This window comes from Lutra lutra, chromosome 4 (genome assembly GCF_902655055.1).
Source record: "Lutra lutra chromosome 4, mLutLut1.2, whole genome shotgun sequence".
Classification (NCBI taxonomy): domain Eukaryota; kingdom Metazoa; phylum Chordata; class Mammalia; order Carnivora; family Mustelidae; genus Lutra; species Lutra lutra.
The window spans coordinates 132,635,544-132,662,671 of NC_062281.1; the positions used below are offsets into that span (position 1 = coordinate 132,635,544).

General features: G+C 39.6%; 1 protein-coding gene across 3 annotated transcripts in view; it reads right to left on the bottom strand.

Annotated features, from left to right (window-relative positions):
• Positions 1 to 27,128, bottom strand: part of AK5 (adenylate kinase 5) — a 248,707-nt gene that overhangs the window by 169,467 nt on the left and 52,112 nt on the right. For all 3 annotated transcript variants that reach the window (XM_047726753.1, XM_047726752.1, XM_047726754.1), the window contains exon 6: positions 19,123 to 19,314. In XM_047726753.1, the coding sequence (XP_047582709.1) occupies positions 19,123 to 19,314 (192 nt within the window). The remainder of the gene's footprint in view (positions 1 to 19,122; positions 19,315 to 27,128) is intronic.

Genomic DNA, 27,128 nt, shown 5'->3' on the forward strand with positions numbered 1-27,128 from the left:
ACATAACTTATTAAAAATAATTTATTCAGTCCAGCTCCTTAATCAATGCATTAATTGCATTATATAGGATTTTATCCTTAATATATAAGGATGTAATCCTTAATCAATTGCATACATATATAAATACTTGAAATATATATAAATAAATATATATATATATATATATATGAGAAAAAAAATATATATGTTTTCAAGTAGGCTCCACACCCAATGTGGAGCCCAACACTGAGCTTGAACTCACAACCCTGAGATCTAGACCTGAGCTGACATCAAGAGTCAGATGCTTAACCGACTGAGCCCACCCAGGCACCATTAATCAAACAAATATTTTCAAGTATTCTCTGTGTATCTGGGACTGTTCTGGCTACACAGTCCCCACTAAGCTGGTTACTGAAAATAGTCTAAGTCACACTACAATTTATACACATCCAGATTTCTTCTCTACAGACATTCTCCTTAAGTTTAGGGTTGTTTTGTTACCTCCTATTGGAGATTAGAAAGCCAAAAATCAATGTCTTCATTAAGTATCTCATATTAGCTACAAATCTCAAAATAATTGCCTAAAAGGTGACTGGTGAACAAATGTATTCTTAAGTTTATTTTTAGTCTGTGCTCAGCTAAATCCTTAAATCAAGGAGTTAGGACTCAGCAAGATATTAGGATGGTTATGATAAAATTCCTTTTATTTCTCCACTCCTTCCCTGGTTGGTCAGCCTCCTGATTCAGTCTTTTCTGTCCACTTATTCCAATTTCCAGTCCTGAAGTTGGGAATGATTATGGCTTCTCTTTCAGTAACCTAAAATGCTTGATTACTTTTTTTGAATGCATGGAGTAACCTCCACAGATTGTGTCCCAGAGAGTTTTAAGTTCATTCAGCCTCACAGATTTACCACGGAGAAGGCAGAGGGAATTTGTTCCATCTTGTAGCCCTTTGGACACTGAGGTCACTCTTCTATCTCCTCTCCTCCCCTCTCCACGCGGGCTCCTTCAGAATAAGGGCATGTCTGTGTATTGGTCTCCACCGCACCCGCTGGGGCTGGGTAAATGAGATGCAGCCCCATGCTCAGGGCTGTGCCTGGATTTGAGCCATCCAGATGCGGGTGAGGTGACAGGCAGGATGACAGATGAGGGAGTCAGTCACAGTGAAAACAACACACAAGAGCACACACTGAGTCCCAGGGGTGAAGCAGGGCAGGTGGGAGAAGAAAGGGCAGTGCCGCCGTGAGGCACGGAATGGGTGAGGCAAGAGTCAAGTTGTGTGGTAGAGGATTTATCTGTGAAAGGACAGCAAACTCCTGCCCTTACCTGAAAGGTGATAACTTAGGTAAAACTCCTGGCACATGTCAGGCACCCCATAATTTTAATACTTACCTGACAGGCTTGAGTGATTAAAAGAGGTAAATATTGATAAAGCAGCTGGCATAGCATTTGATATGCTATGTTAGTTCCTTTATTTCTCCCAGAATTCAATTTCTCAGTCAAGAGAACCTTGTGGTTCACATTCATACGGCCTCTTCGACAGGTTTTCTGACTGTTTTGAGAGGGTGGTTAACTCCTTGCTCGGATACAGGTCTGGCTCAGTCTCTTGTTACTGACTGAGTAGATTCTGTGAGCCAGAACCTATTTCAAACCTCAAGTCCCTTATTTACTGGCTCCAGCATTTATGGTGTGTTCCTGAACCTCTCTGAGCCTGTTTCCTCCAACTAACTTTACGGACTGTTGGGAGAATTAGATATGAAGTGAATGGAGAGCCTGGGATGCTTAAAGAGCTTGCTGAAAAGCCGCCATTAATATTCAGCGCAGACACTTTCTACTTCAATCATTTTGAACAGATTACTAGCAAATGTATTTCCCCATATCTTTTTTTTTTCTAATTTGGTGCATCGACACTCTGACTCTTCTCTGTCCCATATCTTTTTAAACAGAGAAAATGGAATTATTTATTATTATTAATATTTTTTACCTTGCAGCAGTTATTGTTACATTGGCTTACTCAGTATTTGTTTTAATTCCTTTTTCCTTTGCCCTCCTCTATATCAGAGGCTGGGGAGTTAAATAATTCATTTCTTAGCTTCCCTTGAAGGCAACGGAAAGCATGTGACCCAATTCTGAGCCATGACACCTAAGTACAAGTCAGTGAAGGAGGGAGAGAGGTTTACTGGAAAGCTTTTCTTTCCTAATAAAGTATAACAGATGAGGCTGCCTGGCCCTTGCACTAAACCCTTTGTCCTATTGAGAATATGGATTTGGTGACTAGAGCAACAGCAGCCATTTTGTTACAATGAGGAAATACATTACAGAGGGTGGAACAGAAAGACAGAAGAAGCGTGGTTCCTTGATGACACCATTAAGTCACTGAACTAGCCTTGGATCAGCCATCTCTACTTATTTTTACACACATCAAATAAACCTGTTTGCTTAAGCCATAGCTATCCAGCCACTCCATTTCTTGTAGTCACACACATCCCTAACAGATATAAACTTTAAAAAATGTGTGTGAGTGTGTGTGTGTGTGTGTGTGTGTGTGTGTGTGTACAGGAGGTAAAGGGCATGTGAGTGGAAGGAGGGGCAAAGGCAGAGGGAGAGAATCTTAAGCAGACTCCCCACTGAGCACAGAGCCCCATGTGGAGCTTGATCTCATCAACCTGAGGTCATGATCTGAGTCAAAATCAAGAGTGAGATGCTTATCTGACTCGGCCACCCAGGTACCCCTAAACTTTTTTTTAAAGACTTATTTATTTGAGAGATAGAGAGTGCATAAGTGGGAGGGGTAGAGGGAGAGGAAGAGAGAATGTCAAGCAGACTGAGCAAAGAGCCCAACATAGGGCTGTATCTCACAACCCCGAGGCCCTGACCCAAGCTGGAAACCAAGAGTCAGATGCTTAATCAACTGTGCCACCCAGGCATCCCTACCTCTAAACTTTTTATTTTTCATAATAACCTGTTACCATGCAGTGTTTTAATGGTACTAGGTCTTCATATCTATAAGATCTGTAGGGCTGTGTGCCATGAAAATAAATGGTTCCAAATATATCCGTAATTTTGCTCTTAATTCATTAACTTACTCACTTGGTGAGTTATGTTGAAACTATCTGTGGAAAGACTAACTGGTGATTCAACGGACCCTGCTGCCTCTCTGCTTGGATTTTAAGGTTGCTTCATAGCACTTTAGCTCATCCTAGTCCTTGATATGTAACTTTTGGTTTCCTGTCCAATTTCCTTTCAAATCTGCCACGAACATTATCCAAATGGGAAACCTAAATAGTTACATCAGTACGATTTATGCTATGTTTCATATGCCAGTGACTGATGGCGGCTAATTTCTTCAAGCACGTTTTCAGTTACTCCCATGTTTGTAGTCAGCTCCAGATGGGTGTCAGTCCTGCCCCAAGGAGAAGTAAAACCTTGTGTCTTATGCAGTCACCATCCCTGCGTCTACCCTTGTCAGATCCCTTCCGGATACTTCCTCAACTTGGTGTTCTGCACACAACCACCAGGTTACATTTCTTTGTAGGTCCTTCCCTCACTCAGAGTCTTTGAAGCCAGCCCCACCCACGGAATACCCTTTCCTCCTTAACCTGCACTGCCTTCTTCAGTTTGGTCCAGCACAATTGTCCCCACACCCTTCTAATTCTCACAACTCCATTATATACCCTACATGCCTTGCGTCTGCTGACGTCCGCTTAAAATGCCCTTCCATCCCATTTCTGGGTTCCAACTCTCATCCACCCCCTCAAGCGCCCATATGTCCAGTAAAGCTTTTCCTAATCTTTCCAGGAGGAAGTCACTCCCCTGTCCTTGACTCCTTCTGGCTTATTATACCTCTCTGAGGAGCAATTACCCCTTCCTGTGCTGTTCTCAGGCAATTTATGTTTACCTCACTGCCTGCACACTAACTCCAAGAAGGCAGATTTAACTCCACATCATCTTTGGATTCCCTACCGGTGTGCACGTGGGCCCTTGTACTTGGGAAAGTGCTCACGTCTGACACACAATAGGCCCTCGATAAAAATGTTTGAATGGATGACTATAGAAGCACGGTCATAATGGATAAGATGAATGATAAGACTCTAAGTAGATAAGGATAGGGTTTTGCCTGTAGCTAAACTGCAGCCTTGGCTTTACCTTTGATTTGTAAAACTCAGCAAGCAAAGAAGATAATGTGTAATGGTGACAAACAAAAATACAAGGCTTGGGCTTCCGTGGTAAAATTTCCTTCTTGTATATGTGCTCAGATGGATCACTTTTATGAATTACCTTAATTATTTTCCATCTGTTACCTAGTAAAATTACTTTTTGTTTTGTTTTGTTTTACAGCCTCTCCATGGAACACACCAACAGAGTTAATTTTCTTACATATTCTTTTTCGAGAAACAGAAATGAAGAGATTACAGCTGAAGAGAGGTTTTTATCAAATGATAAATGCCTGGAGAAAACAGTAGTGGGCTTTCCTCTTCACTATATAGAATGAAAGGACAATACAGCAACCACAGATGCTTCCTCTGGGGTGGCCATCCGAGGTCTGGGCTAAAGCCGATCACTCTTGTGGGATCCTGGGCCAGCTACACCTTCGTGTGCTTCAGTGTGCTCACTTAAGAATGGGCATGACAACAACAAAAAGCACACCTCAGGGGTACTGCAGGTTTGCTTCCAGACCACCACAATAACAACAGACTTGCAGTCAAGTCCGCCCAACGGATTTTTTGGTTTCCCAGCGCGTATAAATGTTACGTTTACGCTAACAGCTGTCCTTTAAGGGGGCAATAGCATTCTGTCTAAAAAACAATCTGCATACCTTCATTACAAATACTTCATTGCTAAAAAATGTGAACCATCATCTGAGCTTTCAGTGAATCATAAGATCACAGATCGCCATTACAAAGAATAACGACAATATTTGCAATATTGCAAGATTCACCAAAATGTGACGCAGAAACACAAAGTAAGCAAATGCTATTGGAAAACTGGCACCGATCCATTTGCTTGACGCAGGGTGGCCACAAACCTTAAGTTGTTGAAAGCGCAATATCTGTGAAGGGCAATGAAACAAGACGGGCCTCTGCCTGCCTCATGGACAGTTAGTGAAGATCAATGACCTAAAACATGTGAAACACTTTGAATACTATGAAGCACATAGTTAGCACTCAGAAATTATTAGCCATTGTTTCTAAGACCCCATCTATTCATAATATATGTATATATATTTTTTGTATTCTCCTGACTGGCAAATTTTTCATGCCTGTCCTTCCTTTCCTTTTGTTGTCCCTTTTCCCCCATCCTCCTCCTTCTTCTTCATCTTCTGTAGTCATTTATTTAACTACACTGCTATCTCTCTTTAAAGATATTGATGAAGTCCAACTAGTTTGGTCTTTAATTAAAAAAAATTAGTCTAAGAACTTTACCAAAAATATGATTTTCTTACTCAGTGTCCCAATAGGTCTCAGTATAACATATTGAAGTAAATTAAGACCTAATTCTAGAAGTGTGGAATATTCTCTGACACTATTGTCAAAAGCATTTTTCTGACTACAGCATCTCCTGGAAACATGACCAGCTGAAAATGTATATGTGCGTATTGTATATTTTCCTGTCAGGAAAGTAAGGCTGAAATGAGAGTTTATAGGAAACTGTTAGTATGACATGCCATTCAGCTATCAACTATCTCCGAGTTTCATTTTACTTTAAAAAGATCACAAATAAAAACAAGCTGTCATGAAAGCCAGTCCCATAGAAACAGCACAAGCCTTAACTAAAATAATCTTAGACAGACTTATCTACCATAGTTCCCAGAATTGGAATTTTCTTCATGTGAATCTTTTGCATGTGCTCACTTGAGTATTATCTCGATTTACTGAGATAATACTACTTCATTGTTATCGTGTCAGGCCCTACATAAGATGATTTATAAGTCATGCGTTGGGGCTCTTTGGACTCTATTTCATGGATGTCTGAAATGATACAGTCAACACAAAAATATTTACATTCTTTTGGGGGAAGGAAGCATGTTCATTCTTTAAGTTCATCCTCATTTTTCCTCTAAACACCTGCCTGAAGCATCACAATGAGAATATTGCCTTTATTGGTGTGAGCGCTCTTATCATCGGGCGCTGAGAATGGACTTGTCATATAGTTGGCATCAATTTCCCACTTTGAAAGGAGAGGCTTTCACTGAGTCATTTGGTTTATTCTGTTTGCAGAGTGCGAACAGCACTGACACTGAGCAAGCTTTGGGTGTGGAGAAGTTGTGAGTTGATGTTTGCTTGTTAGGGAGACGGAATGACAGAAGCTGCTTTGGATTCGGTACCTGCCTGTTCCTCACATTGTTATGAGGCTGATTCCAAAGCAACCCAATTTGCTCCCAGAACAGTGGACGATGCTTTGTTACCTGTGGGTTGCACTTTGTGAGCAAATAGCTTTATCTCTCAGTGCTTTTACTTTCCTTTCTATACAGAAGATCAGAGAAGGAAACTGGTATCATAGCATGTATTTAACTTTTGAGAGCCCACAGTAATGAAAGTAATCAGAGGGCATCTGGATGGCTTAGTTGGCCGGGTGTCTGACTCCTGATTTCGGCTCAGGTCATGATCTCAGGGTGGTGGGATTGAGCCCCGTGTCAGAGAAGAGTGGGCTTGGGATTCTCCCTCTCCCTCTGCCCCTCCCCCGGCTTGAGCAGGCTTCTCCTCCTCTCTCTCAAATGAATAAATAAACATTTTTTAAAAAATGAAAGTAATTGGATTCATTTTTAAATTTAGCTCTGGTTATTTTAAAACCAGGATTACAAAGATCTATGTTAATAAGTAAATTAAATATGTACTACTAGAGGAGTCTAACATGGTGGAGGAGAAGGAGACCCTAATTTCATCTGGTCCCAGGAATTCAGCAAGACAGCTATCAAATCGTCCTGAACACCTGCAAACTCAATTCATAGATCTAATAAAAGAATAGCTGCAACTCTGCAAATAGAAAAGTGACCACTTTCTGCAAGAATGACGAGATGGAAAAACTCACTTCAAAAAAGAGAACAAGGGGCGCCTGGGTGGCTCAGTGAGTTAAAGCCTCTGCCTTCAGCTCAGGTCATGATCCCAGGGTCCTGGGATCGAGCCCCACATTGGGCTCTCTGCTCAGCTGGGAGCCTGCTTCCCTCCTTTCTCTCTGCCTGCCTCTCTGCCTGCTTGTGATCTCTGTCTGTCAAATAAACAAATAATATCTTAAAAAAAGAAAACAAGAGGCTGTACTGACTGCCAGTGACCTAATCAGTATGGACAGAAGTAAGATGCCAGGGGCGCCTGGGTGGCTCAGTGGGTTAAAGCCTCTGCCTTCGGCTCGGGTCATGATCCCAGGGTCCTGGGATCGAGCCCCACATCGGGCTCTCTGCTCAGCAGGGAGCCTGCTTCCTCCTCTCTCTCTGCCTGCCTCTCTGCCTACTTGTGATTTCTGTCTGTCAATAAATAAATAAAATCTTAAAAAAAAAAAAAGAAGTAAGATGCCAGAGCTAGAGTTCAGAATAATGATTATAAAATACTAGTTAGGTTTGAAAAAGCATAGAAGACACAAGAGAATCCCTTTCTGGAGAAACAAAAGAACTAAAATCTAATCAAGTCAAAATAAAAAAGGCTACCAATGAGATACAATAAAAAATGGAGGCTCTACAATGTCCACAATAGCCAAACTATGGAAAGAACCTAGATGTCCATCAACAGATGAATGGATAAAGAAGATGTAGTATAGGGCGCCTGGGTGGCTCAGTGGGTTAAGCCGCTGCCTTCGGCTCAGGTCATGATCTCAGGGTCCTGGGATCGAGTCCCACATTGGGCTCTCTGCTCAGCAGGAAGCCTGCTTCCCTCTCTCTCTCTCTGCCTGCCTCTCCGTCTACTTGTGATCTCTCTCTGTCAAATAAATAAATAAAATCTTAAAAAAAAAAAGAAGATGTAGTATATATATACACAATAGATTACTATGAAGCCATCAAAAGAAAGGAAATCTTGCCATTTGCAATGACGTGGATGGAACTAGAGGGTATTATGCTAAGCGAAATAAGTCAATCAGAGAAAGTAAATTATCATATGATCTCCCTGAAATGAGGAATTTGAGAGGCAGAGTGGAGGGGGAAGGGAAGGGAAAAATGAAACAAGGTGGGATTGGGAGGGACACAAACCATAAGAGACTCTTAATCTCACAAAACAACCTGAGGGTTGCTGGGGGAAGGGGGGTGCAGAGAGGGTGGTTGGGTTATGGACATTGGGGAGGGTACGTGATAAGGTGAGTGCTATTAAGTGTGTAAGCCTGATGATTCACAAACCTGTACCCCTGGGGCAAATAATACATTATATGTTAATAAAAATAATGAATTTTTTAAAATAGAGGCTCTAACTGCCAGGATAAATGAGGCAGAAGAGAGAATTAGTGATATAGAAGACCAAACGATGAAGAATAAAGCAGAGAAAGAGATAACAGCTACTGGATCACAAGGGTAGAATTTTAGAGATAAGTGACACCATAAACAACACAATACTAGAATAATTGGGATCCCAGAAGAAGAGGCAGGAGAGAAAGGGGCAGAAGTATATTGGAGCAAATTATAGTGGAGCACTCCCTAATTTGGAAAGGAATCAGGCATCAAAATCCAGGAGGCACAGAAAACTCCCCCTCAAAATCAATAAAAGTAGATCAACACCCCAACATATAATAGTGAAACTTGCAAATCTCAGAAACAAAGAGAACATCCTGAAAGCAGCTCAGACAAGAGATCTGTAACCTACAAGGGTAGAAACATTAGATTGGCAGCAGACCTATCCACAGAGACCTGGCAGACCAGAAAGGACTGGCATGATATATTCAGGGTACAAAATGAGAAAAATATGCAGCCAAGAATACTTTATTATCCAACTAGGATGTCATTCAAAATAGAAGGAGTGATAAAAAGCTTCCAGTACAAGCAGAAACTTAAAAGAATGTGTGATCACCAAGCCAGCCCTACAAGAAATATTAAATAATTCTCTAACAAAAAGAGAGCCCAAAAGTAACATAAACCAGAAAGGAACAAAGACAATAGAAAATAACAGTCACTTTACAGATAATACAATGACGCTAAATTCCTATCTTTCAGTAGTTACTCTGAATCTGAATGTAAATTGTCTAAATGACCCAATCAAAAGACGCAGACTATCAGACTGGATAAAAAAGCAAGACACATCAATAAGCTGTTGGCAAAGGACACAGTTTAGACTGCAAGACACTCCCATATTTAAAGTGGGGGGTGGAAAACGATTTACCATGCTAATGGACATCATAAGAAAGCAGGAGTGGCAATCCTTATATTTAGACTAATTAGATTTTAAACCAAAGACTGTAATAAGAGATGAGGAAAGACACTCTATCATAATTAAAGAGTCTATCCAAAAAGAAGATCTAACAATTGGAAATATTTATGGCCCTAACAAGGGAGCAACAAACTATATAAGCCAATTAAAAAAAATTAAAAAAAACCCACATCAATAATAAGACAATAATATCAGGGGACTTTAATACCCTCCTCACTGCAATGGACAGATCATCTAAGCAGAAGATCAACAAGGAAATAAAGGCTTTAAATGACATACTGGACCAGATGGACATCACAGATATATTCAAAACATTCCATCCCAAAACAATAAAATATACATTTTTCTCAAGTGCGCATGGAATATTCTCCAGAATAGATCATATACTGGATCACAAATCAGGTCTCAGCTGGTGCCAAAAGACTGGGATCATTCCCTGCCTATCTTCATACCACAGTGCTTTGAAACTAGAACGCAAACGCAAGAGGAAATTTGGAAAGAACTCAAATACATGGAGGGTCCTAAAGCATCCTACTAAAGATTGAATGGGTCAACCAGGAAATTAGAGAAGAATTTTAAAAAATTCATGGAAACAGGTGAAAATGAAAACACAATTGTTCCAAATCTTTGGGATGCAGCAAAAGTGATCCTAAGAGGGAAGTACTTAGCAATACAAGACTTTCTCAAGAAATAATAAAGGTCTCTTGGGGCGCCTGGGTGGCTCAGTGGGTTAAGCCACTGCCTTCGGCTCGGGTCATGATCTCAGGGTCCTGGGATTGAGCCCCGCATCTGGCTCTCTGCTCAGCGGGGAGCCTGCTTCCTCCTCTCTCTCTACCTGCCTCTCTGCCTGCTTGTGATCTCTCTCTGTCAAATAAATAAATAAAATCTTTAAAAAAAAAAAAGAAATAATAAAGGTCTCAAATACACAACCTAACCTTACACCTAAAGAAGCTGGAGAAAGAACAGCAAATAAGGCCTAAAACCAGCAGAAGAAGAGAAATAATAAGGATGAGAACAGAAATCATTGAAATAGAAACCAAAAGAACAGTAGAACAGATCAATGAAACTAGGAGCTGGTTCCTTGAAAGAATTAATAAGACCAATGAACCCCCGGCCAGACTTATCAAAAAGAAAAGAGAAGGGACCCAAATAAATAAAATCATGAGACTTATCAAAAAGAAAAAAAAGAAAGGACCCAAATTAATAAAATCATGAAAGAAAGAAGATAGATCACAACCAACACCAAAGAAATACTATTATAAACTATTATAAGAACATATATGAGAAACTGTATGCCAACAAATCAGGAAGTCTGGAAGAAATGGATACATTCCTAGAGATGCATCAACTACCAATACTGAGACAGGAAGAAAGAGAAAACCTGAACAGACCCATAACTAGCAAGGACACTTGCATGATGACAAGCAGTCATCAAAAATCTCCCAACAAACAAGAGCCCAGGGCCAGACGGCTTCCAAAGGGAACTCTACCAAACATTTAAATAAGAATTAATACCTATTCTTCTGAAGCTATTTCAAAAGATAGAAATGGAAGGAAAACTTCCAAACTCTTGCTATGAGGCCAGCATTACCTTGATCTCCACACCAGACAAAGACCCCACCAAAAGGGAGAATTACGGAACAATATCCCTGATGAACATGGATGGAAAGATTCTCACCAAAATACTAGTAAATAGGATCCAACAATACATTAAAAGGATTATTCACCACGACCAAGTAGGATTTATTCCTGGGCTGCAAGTTTGGTGTAACATCTGCAAATCATTGTGATACACTACATAAATAAAAGAAAGGACAAGAACCATATGATCTTCTTGTTAGATGCAGAAAAAGCATTTGACAAGGTACAGCATCCTTTCTTGATTAAAACTCTTCACACTGTAGGGATAGAAGACAGATACCTCAATAACATAAAAGCCATCTTTGAAAAGCCCACAGCAAATATCATTCTCAATAGGGAAAAACTGAGAGCTTTTTCCCCTAAGGTCAGGAAGTGGCAGGGATGTCTACTATCACCACTGCTGTTCAACGTAGTACTGGAAGTCCTAGCCTTAGTAATCAGACAACAAAAATAAATAAAAGGCATTTGTATCAGCAAAGAAGTCAAACTCTCACTCCTTGCAGATAACATGATACTCTGTGGAAAATGCAAAAGACTCCAATTCAAAACTGCTAGAACTCATACTGGAATTCAGCAACATGGCAGGATATAAAAGCAATGCACAGAAATCAATTGCATTCTTATACCCTAATAATGAGACAGAAGAAAGAGAAATTAAGGAGTCAATCCCATTTACAAGTGCACCTAAAAACCGTAAGACATCTAGGAATAAACCTAACCAAAGAGGGAAGGATCTGCACTCAGAAAACTATATAGAACTCATGAAAGAATTTGAGAAAGACACAAAGAAATGGAAAAATGTTCCATGCTCATGGATTGGAAGAACAAATATTGTTAAAATGTCTCTGCTACCTACAGCAATCTACACATTCAAAGCAATCCCTTTCAAACCATCAATGGTCAACTTTTTTCACAGAGCTGAAACAAATAATCCTAAAATTTTCATGGAATCAGAAAATATCCCAAATAGCCAAAGGAATGTTGAAAAAAAAAATCAAAACTGGTAGCATCATAATTCTGGACTTCAAGCTCTATTACAAAGCTGTCATCATCAAGACAGCATGGTACTGGCACAAAAACAGACACATAGATCAATGGAACAGAACAGAGAACCCAGAAATGGACCCTCAACTCTATGGTCAACTAATCTTCGACAAAGCAGGAAAGAATGTCCAATGGAAAAAGGTTCACCATTCAACACATTGTGTTGGGAAAACTGGACAGCCACATGCAGAACAATGAAACTGGACCATTTCCTTACACCATACACAAAAGTAGACTCAAAATGGATGAAAGATCTCAATGTGACACAGGAATCCATCAAAATCCTAGACAAGAACACAGGCAGCAACCTCTTTGAACCTGGCTCCAGCAACTTCTTGCTAGACGCATCTCCAAAGGCCAAAAATGAACTATTGGGACTTCATCAAGGTAAAAAGTTTTTACACAGCAAAGGAAACAGTTGACAAAACCAAAGACAACCGATAGAATGGGAGAAGATATTCACAAATGACATATCAGATAAAGGGCTAGCATCCAAAATCTATAAAGAACTTATCAAACTCAACACCTAAAGAACAAATAATCCAATCAAGAAATGGGTAGAAGACATGAACAGATATTTCTGCAAAGACAGCTGAGAGAAAGAGAGATAAACAGCTACAGGATCACGAAGGGAGAATTTGACACATGAAAAAGTGTTCAACATCATTCGGCATCAGGGAAATACAAATTAAAACCACAATGAGATACCACCTCACACCAGTCAGAATGGCTAAAATTAACAACTCAGGAAATAACAGATGCTGGCGAGGATGTGGAGAAAGGGGAACCCCCCTACACTGTTGGTGGGAATGCAAGCTGGTGCAGCTACTCTGGAAAACAGCATGGAGGTTACTCAAAAAGCTAAAAATAGAGCTACCCTATGATCCAGCAATTGTACTACTGGGTTTTTACTGCAAAGATACAAATGTAGTGGTCCAAAGGGGCACCTGAACCCCAAAGTTTATAGCAGCAAAGTCCACAATAGCCAAACTATGGAAAGAGCCCTGATGTCCATTTTCAGATGGAAGGATAAAGAATATGTGGTATATATATGTACACACACACACACACACACACACACACACACACACACACACACAGGAATATTATGCAGCCATCAAAAAGTGAAATCTTGCCATTTGCAATGACATAGATGGAACTAGAGGGTATTATACTAAGTGAAATAAGTCAATCAGAGAAATACAATTACCATATGGTCTCACTGATATGTGGTATTTAAGAAAACGAGAAGATCATAGGGGAAGAGAGTAAAAATAAGATGAAAGGAGAGAGGGAGACAAACCATAAGAAACTCTTAATCTCAGGAAGCAAAGTGAGGGTTGCTGGAGGGGACAGGAGGGGAGGGATGGGGTAACAGGGTGATGGACCTTAAGGAGGGCACATGATGTACTGAGCACTGGGTATTATGTAAGACTGATGAATCACAGACCTGTACCTCTGAAACCAATAATACATTATATGTTAATTTTAAAAAATCCAAATATCCATTCCAAAAAAATCCACAAAGATGCCACTCTACTCAAAGAAGAGGTAATAGTTTTTCTAGGGCAGCTCTGTCTTGCTGCCTCTACACACAGTAGGATTCTATAAAAGCTTGTTGCCCAGACAGTGTGACTCCGTATAAGCTGTCTTGCCTTCGAATCAAAATGGATATTTCCCATGTTTCCTCTGGGATCTTCCTACTGAGGTTCTAACAGTATCAGGTTTCTTGCCAGAGGGCACTATCTACTTAGCTTTTTTTTTTTTTTTTAATTGAATTTAAAACAATTCAGAGGGCTGTATACTCAGCACACATATATACGTATATACGCCATCACCCAATAGCCTTTCTTATTAAACTTTGAAAACTGCTCTTTGACTGTATTCTGCCTTAGTTACTAAACCCACCCAAAAGGAATTAATGGGCCTTTTCATTACATGACAATGAATATTTAAACAGGCTACAATAAGTGATAATATTTAAAGAAAACACAGCTTTACTCTGTTACCTATTTACCAATTCATCAACCTCAAGTATTGAGAAGCAATGACAGAACCTTCCCCTTGAGTAATTTTAGGAGAATGGATTTGTTTGGGTAAACTGTTAGGAAGCATCTTCACTGGCTTTCTTGTGTTTAGATGAGTGGCTGAATTTGCCCAGGGTTTGTGCTGTTTAGATTTCTTTTCCACCCACCCCCAACCCTGACCCCACCCCCCACCCCCGCAACCTCCTGGCGGCAATGCTAGTGGAGATGGTGATGATTAACCAATGGCTATGCACTGGCTGCTTAGAGATAAGTGTCCTTGGGTTTAAATGGTGGTGTCGACTCCTAGGAAACTAAGTTAATTGACAAATAATTATTCGGTTCTATGTAAATTAACTTTTATTGTTCCTGTTTATTTTCCCTTCAGCTACAAGTGTCTGGTGGGATGGGAACTACATAGTTTCAGTGGTGAATTTGAAATATATAATATAGGTATTCTCAGATTTGAAGGAAATGATATGAGGCATATGGGGGTGACCTGGGGGGTTCAGGGACAGTATCTGGTGAATTAACAATACTGTGGTTATGACAAGGATGTGTTCTCTCTGCCAGTGGTTTCCCCAGCACCAAAGTCAGTCTGCAATGAAGTATTTCCTAATCCACTGCAAAATGAGAAAAGGCAAATGTTGGGGAGCTTTCCTTAAAGCCAAATAGATTTATCTAGAGACTTTATTTGTAAGCATGTCATCTCTAATTTTGTGTGCGTGTGTGTGTGTGTGTGCGCGCGCGTGTGTGTGCATGTATGTGTGCGCACTAAAAATATGTCTTTCAAACAGTGGTAATGATTATTATCTATATTAAGTAGCATTTATTCAATGCACACAAGTGTGTAACAATTTCCCTGGTGAGTGCCATGGTTTTCTGGCTGGATCAAGAGCACAGTGCATTTTGGAAAATAAAAATATAAACATTATAGCTTACCCTATTATTTTTCAATCATTTTAGAAGGCCCTTCAATGAACAAAACTGTGTATATTTTTTAAATAGTTCATCAAATTTACTTAAGCTTGACTTGTCTTTTTTTTTTTTTTTAAGATTTTATTTATTTATTTGACAGAGAGAGACAGAGAGAGTGAGAGAGGGAACACAAGCAGGGGAGTGGGAGAGGGAGAAGCAGGCTTCCTGCAGAGCAGAGAGCCTGATGCCGGGCTCCATCCCAGGACCCTGGAATCATGCCCTGAGCCAAAGGCAGACGCTTAATGCTGAGTCACCCAGGTACCCAAGTTGGTACCCAAGTTACCATTAGTGGTAATTAATGCTATGTCTTCAGTAAGTTTCATCCAACTTGGTGAGGATGATTAAAACAGACCTGGGTTTCTTTAACTTTGAAAATAAAGATAAAAAATTATCATTACACATATATATAATTATTGAGACTTTTGAGAAACCCATAGAAGGGAAATTATGTTTCAAGAACTCTATAGTTTCATCAAGCCCCAGTGCTTCAAAATGTCATGAAACAGAGCTTACCCAGTAAGACTAAATAAACAGCTTTCTTGTTCCCGGTAATACTCAAACAAACTTCTAAACAAAACTCTTGACAAACTTGGAGAACTCATAGCACCTAACTTAATTAAGAGCACAGAGCTGTAAAAGATATGATGAGCAATTATATCTGACCCTATAGTAAGTTAAAAAACAACATACAAAGTTGTCTGAGAAGATTCTATGATGTCCCTACTATCCTAGCCTTGTGATTTCATAGCATGTATTTCTTGCACAGATAGCTGTATATGGGAAAGTATAATAAAAGAATCAAAATGAAAAGGTCCAAGTGATGGGAACCATGTCAATAAGATACAGTATTCAGATAACAGCACATTTTCCTGACTATTTTGATTAGGTTTTCTCTTCAGTTGCACTGGGTTTGTTCTTGAGTCAAATCTGCCAATAGGTAGAGTCAATGATGAAGAAAAAAAGAAGAAAAAAAATGAGTTGATGTTTCGTACAATCTAATCACACTATTCAGCCACAGCCATTACATGGCTTGATTAGACAGACAATATAGAAGTTAAAAAAACACTGGGCAATTTAAAAACTGGAAACAGACACTTTTAAAGAAAAAATGAAAAAATGAATTTGGCATGAAGCTTTTAAAATCTGATTCTGCATTTTGGGTTTCCTCGATAATCTATCTATGGGAGAAAAGGCAACAGAGAGCCCTCAAAGAGCACAGAATTGTTGGTGGTAATTGTAGGTTCCAAAAGATGGGAGGAGAGGTGAAGGGAAGAGAGAGGAAGAAACACAAGAATTTACGAAACAATATCAATCACTTAAATTGCCCTTACAACGTTTCAGGCACTGTTCTAAACACCTGATATCAATTTGCTCTTTATAATTACACTGAGGCAGGATGAATGTTTATACCCATTTCACAGGTCAGGCAGCTGAGACAGTAAGTAGCCTGCAGGGGGTCATGCAGGGGGTCACGCAGTCGGTAGGTGGCACAGCTGGAATCAGCCAGGCAGTGGGGCTGCATGGTGTACCCTCAACATGGCCTCTGCATTACCAGTCTCTTCCGTGGTACACACATTCTTTCATTTCACCCATACAACATTATGTGGTAGGTAACGTCATCTCCAATTTATAGTCGGAGACCAAGTTCTAGAACATCATGAATTTATTAAATGGCACTGGAGCATGAGATTTCAAGTCAGAGTTTCAGACTCCAAAGCACTCGGGAAGAGAAGCACCGAGATGAAGAGGGATGTGGTCTCTGTGGTCTTTAAGGACCTCAAACCAGCATGAATGATTAATCTTACTTGTGGGTGGGATGAGTCTGTTTCCCTCAATTCCTAACACGATGCATGACATATGTGAGGATGCCTTGTACATTCTCCTTTGCAACAGTTATCACATTGAATAACTCATTGTTTACTATCTCTTTCCCCACAGACTGTAAGCTTTGTTCATTTACTGGGAGCACACTATGTACAAGGCAGGTACTGTTCTAGGAATTTGTAATCTGTAAAGGAATAAAATAAAGATCCTCACCTTTTGCTTATTTAGCTTTGCATCCCTAGCACCTGGCACCCAGGGATTTTCAATAAATATTTACTAAATGAATAAATGAATCAATGAAGATGGGCAGGTAGAAGAAACAGAAAAAACTACAGAGAAAAGGAAATATTTGGGTTTGATCTATTAACGCCCAGTTTTTAAGTTAAAATCTTAATATGTTTGTGATGAATAAGGATGATTGTTTTTATTATTTAACTCATCTTTAAGGCAGAAATATTACCAAATATATTTTAATTCCAAAACTGAACTATGATCTGTGTTCTGAAGAAGGATGTATGATTCAGGATGCAGTACTTGCTCCTTTGACAGATGGAAATTTTCTAATCCTATTCCCCTGAGCCTAGCCTGTGTTTGCATTCACCACTTTTCAAAAGGTGACTTTCCAAGGCAAGTCTCCCAATAATTAGAGGTGTTTAACCTAAAGCTCATTTGGTTTCAGCAGTGAGGTTACAGGCTGTCATCCACATTGTTATTGACTCCCTCAATTACTGGCAATGGCATTTCACCTCCATGCAAAATATTAGTAAATTAACAATCCCCACTCTGCATTCATTTGGGAAATCTGCTCTGCTTGTGATGACGAACGTGACAGGCAGGGAGTAATCAGAGACGCTCTGGTAATACCTTTAAGCCTTGCAAACATCAATTAAAACTCTGGCTCTACACTTTGCAGTTGGGGGTTTGGTCTGCAGGGTAAATTTCTTTTCTCTTGACACAATGCGGAAGTCAGCACTGGTAATTTGCTAGAGAAACAGGGAACAAACCCAACAAAAATAACCAGAGAAACATTCACCCTGATTTTCTTGAATCTTTCCTATTTTCAATGTCTCTTTTAGACCATAAGATGAACTCTGGCACTGTGAACAATTTTCAGATCAGATTTACAATTCTCTGACATGACAACTTTGACTCAAAGAGCACATTCGAATAAATATTTCTTTAGAGTGCTAAAAAGGCTGCAAAGAGATTATTATTCAAGTGTCGTGACTGTCTCAGATCTAAGGGCATCTTAGTCTAATGAAGAGATTTTTTACCCAGTAATTGCTCGGTCAAAGGGGCTCCGTGGATGAGCTTCAGTAGAGTTATTTAAAATTTGTTAAAAAAAAAAATCTTACATGCATTTTATTAAGAAAGACATGCATTATTTTCATCAGATTGTTTACTGGGCATTGTAACCTCACCAGACCAGAATCTCTGGTCTGGTGAGAAAAACCCAAGGGCTGGGGGAGGGATGTGCTGAGCTCTGCTGTCATCCAGTTATCATTGGAGCTGCTCTGATGTTAGCTGTTCTCCCATAAAAAAGTTTTCTTCAGATGACCAAAACCTTTGTCTCCTCTGTTTTAATACTTGAATTTCTGATGTGATGGGATTATAATTTAGCTGCCTCTTCACCTCTAACTTCCTGTATTCTCATAACTGTATTAAATAATGATGCAGTCCCATCTTTTATTGGTACATTGAGTATCGTTAACCACAAAACTAATTATGAAAACATTAATATCAGCATTGGGTTAGTAGAGCAGAATGATTAATGCCTTCCATTTTCAGACAGTATTACTGGTTTAAGCAAGTCAGACACTTAGGAAATTTTTTTGTGCTATTAGGATCTCATTTCCTTATATGGTACACTGTGATAAAACCTAACTTACAAATGCAAATCTAATAGAACACTATGTCAACTATGTGTTTTTAAGTCTATCAATTTTATTTGGTTTCCACAGACAGAAGAGTTGAGAAATTGGGCAAGTACTACTTAAAATGATCCAAATAATTATTTAAAAATGCTTTTTATCTTTGGGGGCTATAGAATTCTAGCCAAGATTAAAATTTATCATTTTTTATAAAATTAAAGTGAAAGTATTTTCATCATAATGACTTAATCAAGGCAAAGCAGGTAAAAATTATTGATTTTTTTTCCCGTTGGATCTAAAACCCAAGAAAAGCCACTTTTTTTTTTTTTTAAGTAAAGATGGTTTCTAAACGAGAACAGGTGAATTCGAAATCTGAAAGATTGTTCTTACACCAGACATGTAAAAGTGTAGCTAACTTACTGTCATGATGAGCCCCTTTTCCTGGAAGTATTTGACCAACGGAGCAGCGTTCTGCTTGAAGTTCATTAGTCTCCTTTGGGTAGCTTTCAGATTGTCATCAGGCCGTCCCTGTTGCTCTGCGCGCTTCAGTAATCTTTCTTTGAGCCTCTGATTAGCACAAGCCAAGAACACCACCAAGTCGGGAGTACAGATCTGCGAAGAGCATCAAACAAATAGACAAGCATTTAACACACCAACCAATGCAAGTGTGGGCAGTGGCATTCTTCTCGTTTAATTCTGTTGAGGGTGCCACATCTTTGGCCCTCTATGTCTTTGCCAATATATTTTTAGGGCTACTGCTCTATACAAGAATAAGAGGAGCCACTGCTCTTATAAAGGCATACTTTGAAGTTCTCGAAGGAAATGGAAAGTGCTACTCCAGTGAATCCATAAAGGATTAGAAAGTGAAAGTGAAACAGGCTTATTGCTTGTATGGAGAAAGTTATGGACAGAAGATCAAACCAGCTACAACACTCTCTTAAGCCAAAGCCACAAACCCAACCCAGAGCAAGGCCCTAACGAACTCTATTCAATTCTATGAAGGCTGAGAGATGAGGAAGCAGCAGAAGGAAAGTCTGAAGCTAGCAGAGGTGGGTTCATGGGGTTTAAGGAAAGAGGCCTTCTCTGTAACTTAGATGTGCAAGGTGAAGCCCCAAGTGCTGAGGGAGAAGCTGCAGCAAGTTATCCAGCAAATTATTTAGCTAAGACAATTAATGCGGGGAGCTTACACAAAACACCAGATTTTCAGTACAGATGAAATAGTCTTATCCTGGAAGAGAATGCCATCTAGGTCTTTCTCAGGTACAGAGAAGACAATGCCTGGCTTCAAAGCGTCAGAGGACAGGCTGACTCCGTTGTTTGGAGCTAATGCACCTGGTGACTCTAAGAAGCCCATCTCATTGACCATACTGAAAATTCCAGGGCCCTGAAGAATTATGCTAAATCTGCTCTGCTTATGCTCTGAAAATGGAACAACAAAGCCTGGTTGATGGCACATCATTTCAAAACATGGTTTACTGAGTAGTTTAAGCCTACTGTTGGGACCTATTGCTCAGAAAAAAGATGCCTTTCAAAGTATTATTGCTCATCAACAATGCACCTGATTAGCCAAGAGCTCTGATGGAAATGTACAGTGATAGTAACGTTGCTTTCATTGCCTACTAACACAACATTGATCCTGCAGCCCATGGCCACATAGGAATTTCAACTTTCACGTCTTACTAGATAAGAAATATATTTTGCAAGGTGATAGCTGCCATAGGTGGTGATTCTTCTGATGGATCTGGGCAAAGTCAGTTGGTGCTGTGAAGACTGTAGAAATGACACCAGAGGATTTAGACTGTTAGAGGGGTGCCTGGGTGGCTCAGTGGGTTGGGCCTCTGTCTTCAGCTCGGGTTGTGATCTTGGGGTCCTGGAATCGGGTCCTGCACCGGGCTCTTTGCTCGGTGGGGAGCCTGCTTCCCCCTCTCCCTCTGCCTCCCTTTCTGCCTGCTTGTGCTCTCTCTCTCTCTGTCAAAAAATTAAAAAAAAATTCTCTAGACTGTTACATCAACTTAGTTGGTAAAGCAGTGGCAGGGTTTGAGAAGATCGACTCCAATTCGGAAAGAGGTTCTACTGTGGGTAATGTGCTATCAAACAACATCTCCACCAGGAGTGGATTCCATCTCAAGAAACCACTTGTTTTGCTCATCCATAGGAATCAATTCCTTAAAGTCTGATCATGAGGTGCAGAAATGCAGTCATATATTCAGGCTCAACTTCTAATTCTAGTTCTCTTGCTATTTCCACCACATCTGCAGCTACTTCCTCCATGGAAGTTTTGAACCCCTCAAAGTCATCCATGAGGGTTGGAATCTACTTCCGAACTCCTGCTAATGTTGGTATTTTGACCTCTTTCCACAAATCACAAATGTTCTTAATAGCATCTAGAATGGCGAATCCTTCCCAAAAAGTTTTCAACTGATTTTGCCCAGATCCATCAGAGGAGACCAATGTGGGACTCGATCCCAGTACCCCAGGATCATAACCTGAGCCAAGGGCAGTCGCTTAACTGACTAAGACACCCAGGAGCCCTGCAATAAAATATTTTAAAATTAAGATTTTTGGGGCATAATGTCATTGCACACTTAATAGACTACAGTATATAGTGTAGACATAACTTTCACATGTGCCAGGAAACCAAAATTTTCACCTGACTTGCTTTATTGTGATATCTGCTTTATAGCAATGATCTGGACCTGAACCCACAATATCTCTAATGTATGCCTGTAGCTCATATAAATGGCATTCCCAACCTGCAGTTGCCTCTGTATTTCTGGAAAATACTTCTTGCCTATGTTCAAACAAGTACTCAGGTTAAATGAGGACAATATAGGCAAAAATCTGCCAGAGGTATATGTGACCAGATTTTAGAGGGGGACATGATGATTGAATTATAGATATTCTCTACAGTAAATTAGTACTGCTTCTATTATTACTTTTTGCTGTTCTTTTAAAAGTATCACTTGTAGGGGCACCTGGCTGGCTCAGTTGGTTAAGCATTTGATTCTTGATTTCAGCTCAGGTCATAATCTCAGAGTCCTGAGAGTGAGCCCTGAATGGGGTTCTGGGCTCAGTGCAGAGTCTGCTCCAGATTCTCTTTCTCCCTCCCTCTGCCCTTCCTTGCCCCGCCCCAATAAATGAATAACTAACTAACTAAATAAATAAAAATGAATCTAAAGTATCCACTGTGTGCCACGCCCAGTGCTAAGTTATTTTTGTATAATATTGCTAAATTTTGCAATACCCTGTAAGGTACATATTATCTCCAGTTTACGCATGAACACACCTGGCTCTAAGAAATGAGGTGTTTGCTTGAGGTCATATGGTCAGAAAAGTCAAAGCTGGTATCAGTCTTGTCTAAGGCCTGTGTTCCTTTTATGATTACAAGGAACGAATTAATCCTAAAACTTTCACAAATTTTTGAAAATACCAAGGGATAATTTGAAAAGAACCTATGAAATAAACAGTTCTCATTTAACTCAATTAGAACTAGTATTGCATTTAAAAGACTGCACGGCCATAGAAAGTGAATGTGGCTTCTTAATGAAGAACACACACAAAACAGATAACCATATCAAAAAATGGGCAGAAGATATGAACAGACACTTCTCCAATGAAGACATACAAATGGCTATCAGACACATGAAAAAATGTTCATCATCACTAGCCATCAGGGAGATTCAAATTAAAACCACATTGAGATACCACCTTACACCAGTTAGAATGGCCAAAATTAGCAGGACAAGAAACAACATGTGTTGGAGGGGATGTGGAGAAAGGGGAACCCTCTTACACTGTTGTTGGGAATGCAAGTTGGTGCAGCCTCTTTGGAGAACAGTGTGGAGATTCCTCAAGAAATTAAAAATAGAACTTCCCTATGACCCTGCAATTGCACTACTGGGTATTTACCCCAAAGATACAGATGTAGTGAAAAGAAGGGCCATCTGTACCCCAATGTTTATAGCAGCAATGGCCATGGTTGCCAAACTGTGGAAAGAACCAAGATGCCCTTCAATGGACGAATGGATAAGGAAGATGTGGTCCATATACACTATGGAGTATGATGCCTCCATCAGAAAGGATGAATACTCAACTTTTGTAGCAACATGGATGGGACTGGAAGAGATTATGCTGAGTGAAATAAGTCAAGCAGAGAGAGTCAATTATCATATGGTTTCACTTATTTGTGGAGCATAACAAATAGCATGGAGGACATGGGGGGTTAGGAGAAGGGAGTTGGGGGAAATTGGAAGGGGAGGTGAACAATGAGAGACTATGGACTCTGAAAAACAATCTGAAGGGTTTGAAGAGGTGGGGGGGTGGGAGGTTGGGGGAACCAGGTGGTGGGTATTAGAGAGGGCACGGATTGCATGGAGCACTGGGTGTGGTACAAAAACAATGAATACTGTTATGCTGAAAATAAATAAAAAAATGATTTTAAAAAAAGGCAGTTTTGTATGGCAGTTTAGAGAAATGATTCAAAAAATAATAATAAAGAAATGATTCCAATATTTTTTGCATCCTTACATTAGTAAATTATTTGAGCATATACCCTAATAAATACATACTTTTAAAAAAAGATTTTATTTATTTGACAGACAGAGATCACAAGTAGGCAGAGAGGCAGGCAGAGGGAGAGAGGAGGAAGCAGGCTCCCTGCTGAGCAGAGAGCCCGACGAGGGGCTTGATCCCAGGACCCTGAGATCATGACCTGAGCCAAAGGCAGAGGCTTAACCCACTGAGCCACCCAGGTGCTCCAAATACATATTTATTAATTAATTTAGAAAACATGCACATAACACCATACTAATATAGGATGCTTGCTGTAAAACAAACACAAAATGCAATTTAAAAAAGAAGAGATACAATAATTGCAATTTTAACATTTTCTTCCCACACTTTCCCATACTCTAGAGACCATTGGTTGGAAAATGGACCCTAGAGGCTGGGAACACACATTCCAGTTTTTGCCCTAGACTTGCCAGCTGAGTGACAGGCATATTGGCTTAATTTTGCAAAGCCTCTATGTCTTCATCTGTTAATAAAGATATACAGACCTGCCTCCTTGAGTTACTATAAAGATTAAATAAGATCATGTATGTGAAACTCACAGCACAAATTTGATCCACAGTAAGTGCTCAATAAATTTGAGCCATGTTTATTTTCTTGGTTTTCATGATTCTAAGTTGTCCTGGTCCTTCTTTAACTTTTTGTTATTTATTTATTTATTTTCTTGGCTCACCTTTTTTTCCTCCTTTAGCCCACAAGTGGGGGCCTTCCTTGAGGCTTAGATCATGTTACTGTTTTTAGGTCTTGTCTCCAGATTCTCATGTTATTCTCATTCTTTTTTACCTCTTTTGGTTTCAACAACTGCCTTTAGTTGATGGATCCTAAATCTACATTTTCAGCACTGACTTTCAACAAAATCTAAGTCTTGTATTTTCAAATGCTTAATATGATGACTCTACCTGTAAGTCTTCATGTTACCTGTGACTTAGCAAAGCCATAATCAGTCTCAACACCTTTTTCCCTAAATGAAATTCCTGTCTTGCTTATTTATTAATTTTTCTACTTTTATGGTATTTTATGGTAGCAACACTATTTTCCTAAATCTCTCAGCTAGAAGAGAGCATTCACTCATCAAATCTTTCATCTTTCTGAGCTATCAGCATTGTCGATGGATTTTGTCTTTGAAATGCCACTCAGACTCCTCTCCACCCCAGTTCCCACTGCCACTGAGCCATACACTAGCATTAGTGAGTAAGAGCATGAATTTTAGAATCAGATCATCTTGAATTTGAATCTAGAATCTGCCATCTATTTATTTTTGGTCTTTGAACAAATGATTCATTTTTTTTCTGAGCCTCAGTTTTCTCAAAATAAGAGGAAAAGCTCTCCCTAAATGTCCATCAACAGATGAATGGATGAAGATGTGTTTTATACACACACATACACGTGCACGCGCGCACACACACACACACACATATACACATAGGAATATTATGCAGCCATCAAAAAGAATGAAATCTTGTCATTTGCAATGACGTGGATGGAACGAGAGGGTATGATGCTGAGTGAAATAAGTCAGTCAGAGAAAGACAACTATATGATCTCACTGATATGAGGAATTTGAGAAACAAGACAGAGGATCATAGGGGAAGGGAAGGAAAAATGAAAAAAGATGGAAACAGAGAGGGACAAACCATGAGAGACTCAATCTCAGGAAACAAACTGAGGGTTGCTAGAGGGGACGGGGGTGGAAGGGACAGGGTGGCTGGGTGATAGACACTGGGGAGGGTATGTGCTATGGCAAGTGCTGTGAATTGTGTAAGACTGATGAATCACAGACCTGTACCTCTGAAACAAATAATACATTACATGTTAATAATGAAAAAAAAAAAGAGGAAAAGCTCTCCATTTTTGTAGTCTAGTATTTTCTAGTTAAAACCAAAACCAAACAAACAAAAGTTTCTAAATAGCTTTTGAAAAGCTATTTTCAAAAAAATAGCTCTTTTTTCCAAAAAGCTGAAAAGCTTAATACTTTAATACTTTAGAAAATCACTTTGTGGGACGCCTGGGTGGCTCAGTTGGTTAAGCAGCTGCCTTCGGCTCAGGTCATGATCCCAGCGTCCTGGGATCGAGTCCCACATCGGGCTCCTTGCTTGGCGGGGAGCCTGCTTCTCCCTCTGCCTCTGCCTGCCATTCTGTCCGCCTGTGCTCACTCTCTCTCCCTCTCTCTCTGACCAAAAAAAAAAAAAAAAAAAAAAAAGAAAATCACTTTGTAATTTTTGTGTGATATATAATAGGGGTATTATTTGAAGTTAAAACCTTTATTTTATCAAATATTATTTTGTAAAATTTATGTTTAATAAAATCCTTGGCAATATTTAGCCTTCCACAATATAACAAATTACATCCTTCAAAATTTGTTTAAAACAAATTATGTTATGAGGGGCGCCTGGGTGGCTCAATCGTTTAAGCATCCAATTTGACTTCAGTTCAGGTCATGAAATCAAGGTTGTGAGATCTAGCCCCATGTCAGGCTCTGTGCTGGGCGTGGGGACTGCTTAAGATTTTTTTTCTCTCTCTCTCCCCTGTCCTACCTCCCCCCACCCCCAGCCCCTGCTCACTCTCTCCCTAAATAAATACATAATATTAGGAAGAAAACAATTTCTGACAAATAAAATATTATATTACGCTTGATTTAGTTACAGTGTATATCAGAGTATGGGGGGAAAACCCTGAATTACTAGGTATTAAATGCAGATAAAAACTTTCTGACTTTTGAAATTCTTCCATTGGGCATTTAAACAAATGAAATGGTTTACTTTAATACATTTTGTGTTTTGCTTCAGGCTACAACCTAAGTGCTTCTCCTTACATAACACAATGAAATAATGGATAGACATGTATGTCATCATGACTATATTTTGTTTTTTACTGTTGGCTTTTGAAATCTTGGTTGGAGAAATTTATATAAGACTGAAATTTGCATAAGACTTTTCAGACTTTGAATAAGATTGCATTTTTTAAATTAAAAGGCTTTTTAAAAAAGCAGCTTTATGGGGCACCTAGGTGGCTCAGTGGTTTAAGCCTCTGCCTTTGGCTCAGGTCATGATCTTGGGGTCCTGGGATCGAGCCCCACATCAGGCTCTCTGCTTAGCAGGCAGCCTGCTTTCCGCCCCCACCCCCGCCCCCCCCCCGCCGCCCGCCTGCCTCTCTGCCTACTTGTGATCTCTGTCTGTCAAAAAGAAAAAGAAAATCTTTTTTTTAAAAAAGCAGCTTTAAGTTTACAGAAAACTTATGTGGAGTATCTAAGAGTTTTGATCCATGAAATGCAACTTCAGGTTTGAGAAAGATAACTTTGAAGTGAATCTGGATTTACTTGCAATTAACTTGCTATCTTTCTTTGGTATAAATGACACAAGATATAATTAGAAATAGAAAAAAAAAACAATTAAAATGTAGAACTAGTGAGGACTGTGGCAGCTGGGGCTAACAGGCTGACGGCTCAGCAGAGCGCCCACAGCCATTCATGTGCTCATCTGAGTCCTAGTAACCCCCACACATGCCCAGTCATTAGGGCCTCATCTTCTCCAACTGTACTTCATTTTAAAGGAAAAAATATTTGAACCATTTATGTTTTTTTCCCCACGAGAGAAGCGGATACACTGCATTCCAAAAGATGTGAAGCCCCTAGAAAATTTTCATAAAATTCACTTGTGATGTGTTGAGAAGTATCACAGAGCAAAGTGGACCCTTGACATACCTTTTCTTACCCTAGGTTCTCAAAATACCTTTGTTGATTCAATGAATGAGTGAATATATATATATAAACGAGAAGAAAATTTGAGATATCACTTTTGTCTGCAAGGAAGTAAGCTTCTCAACTGCTGATGTTATTTCTCTTAATCAATCAACTAAAT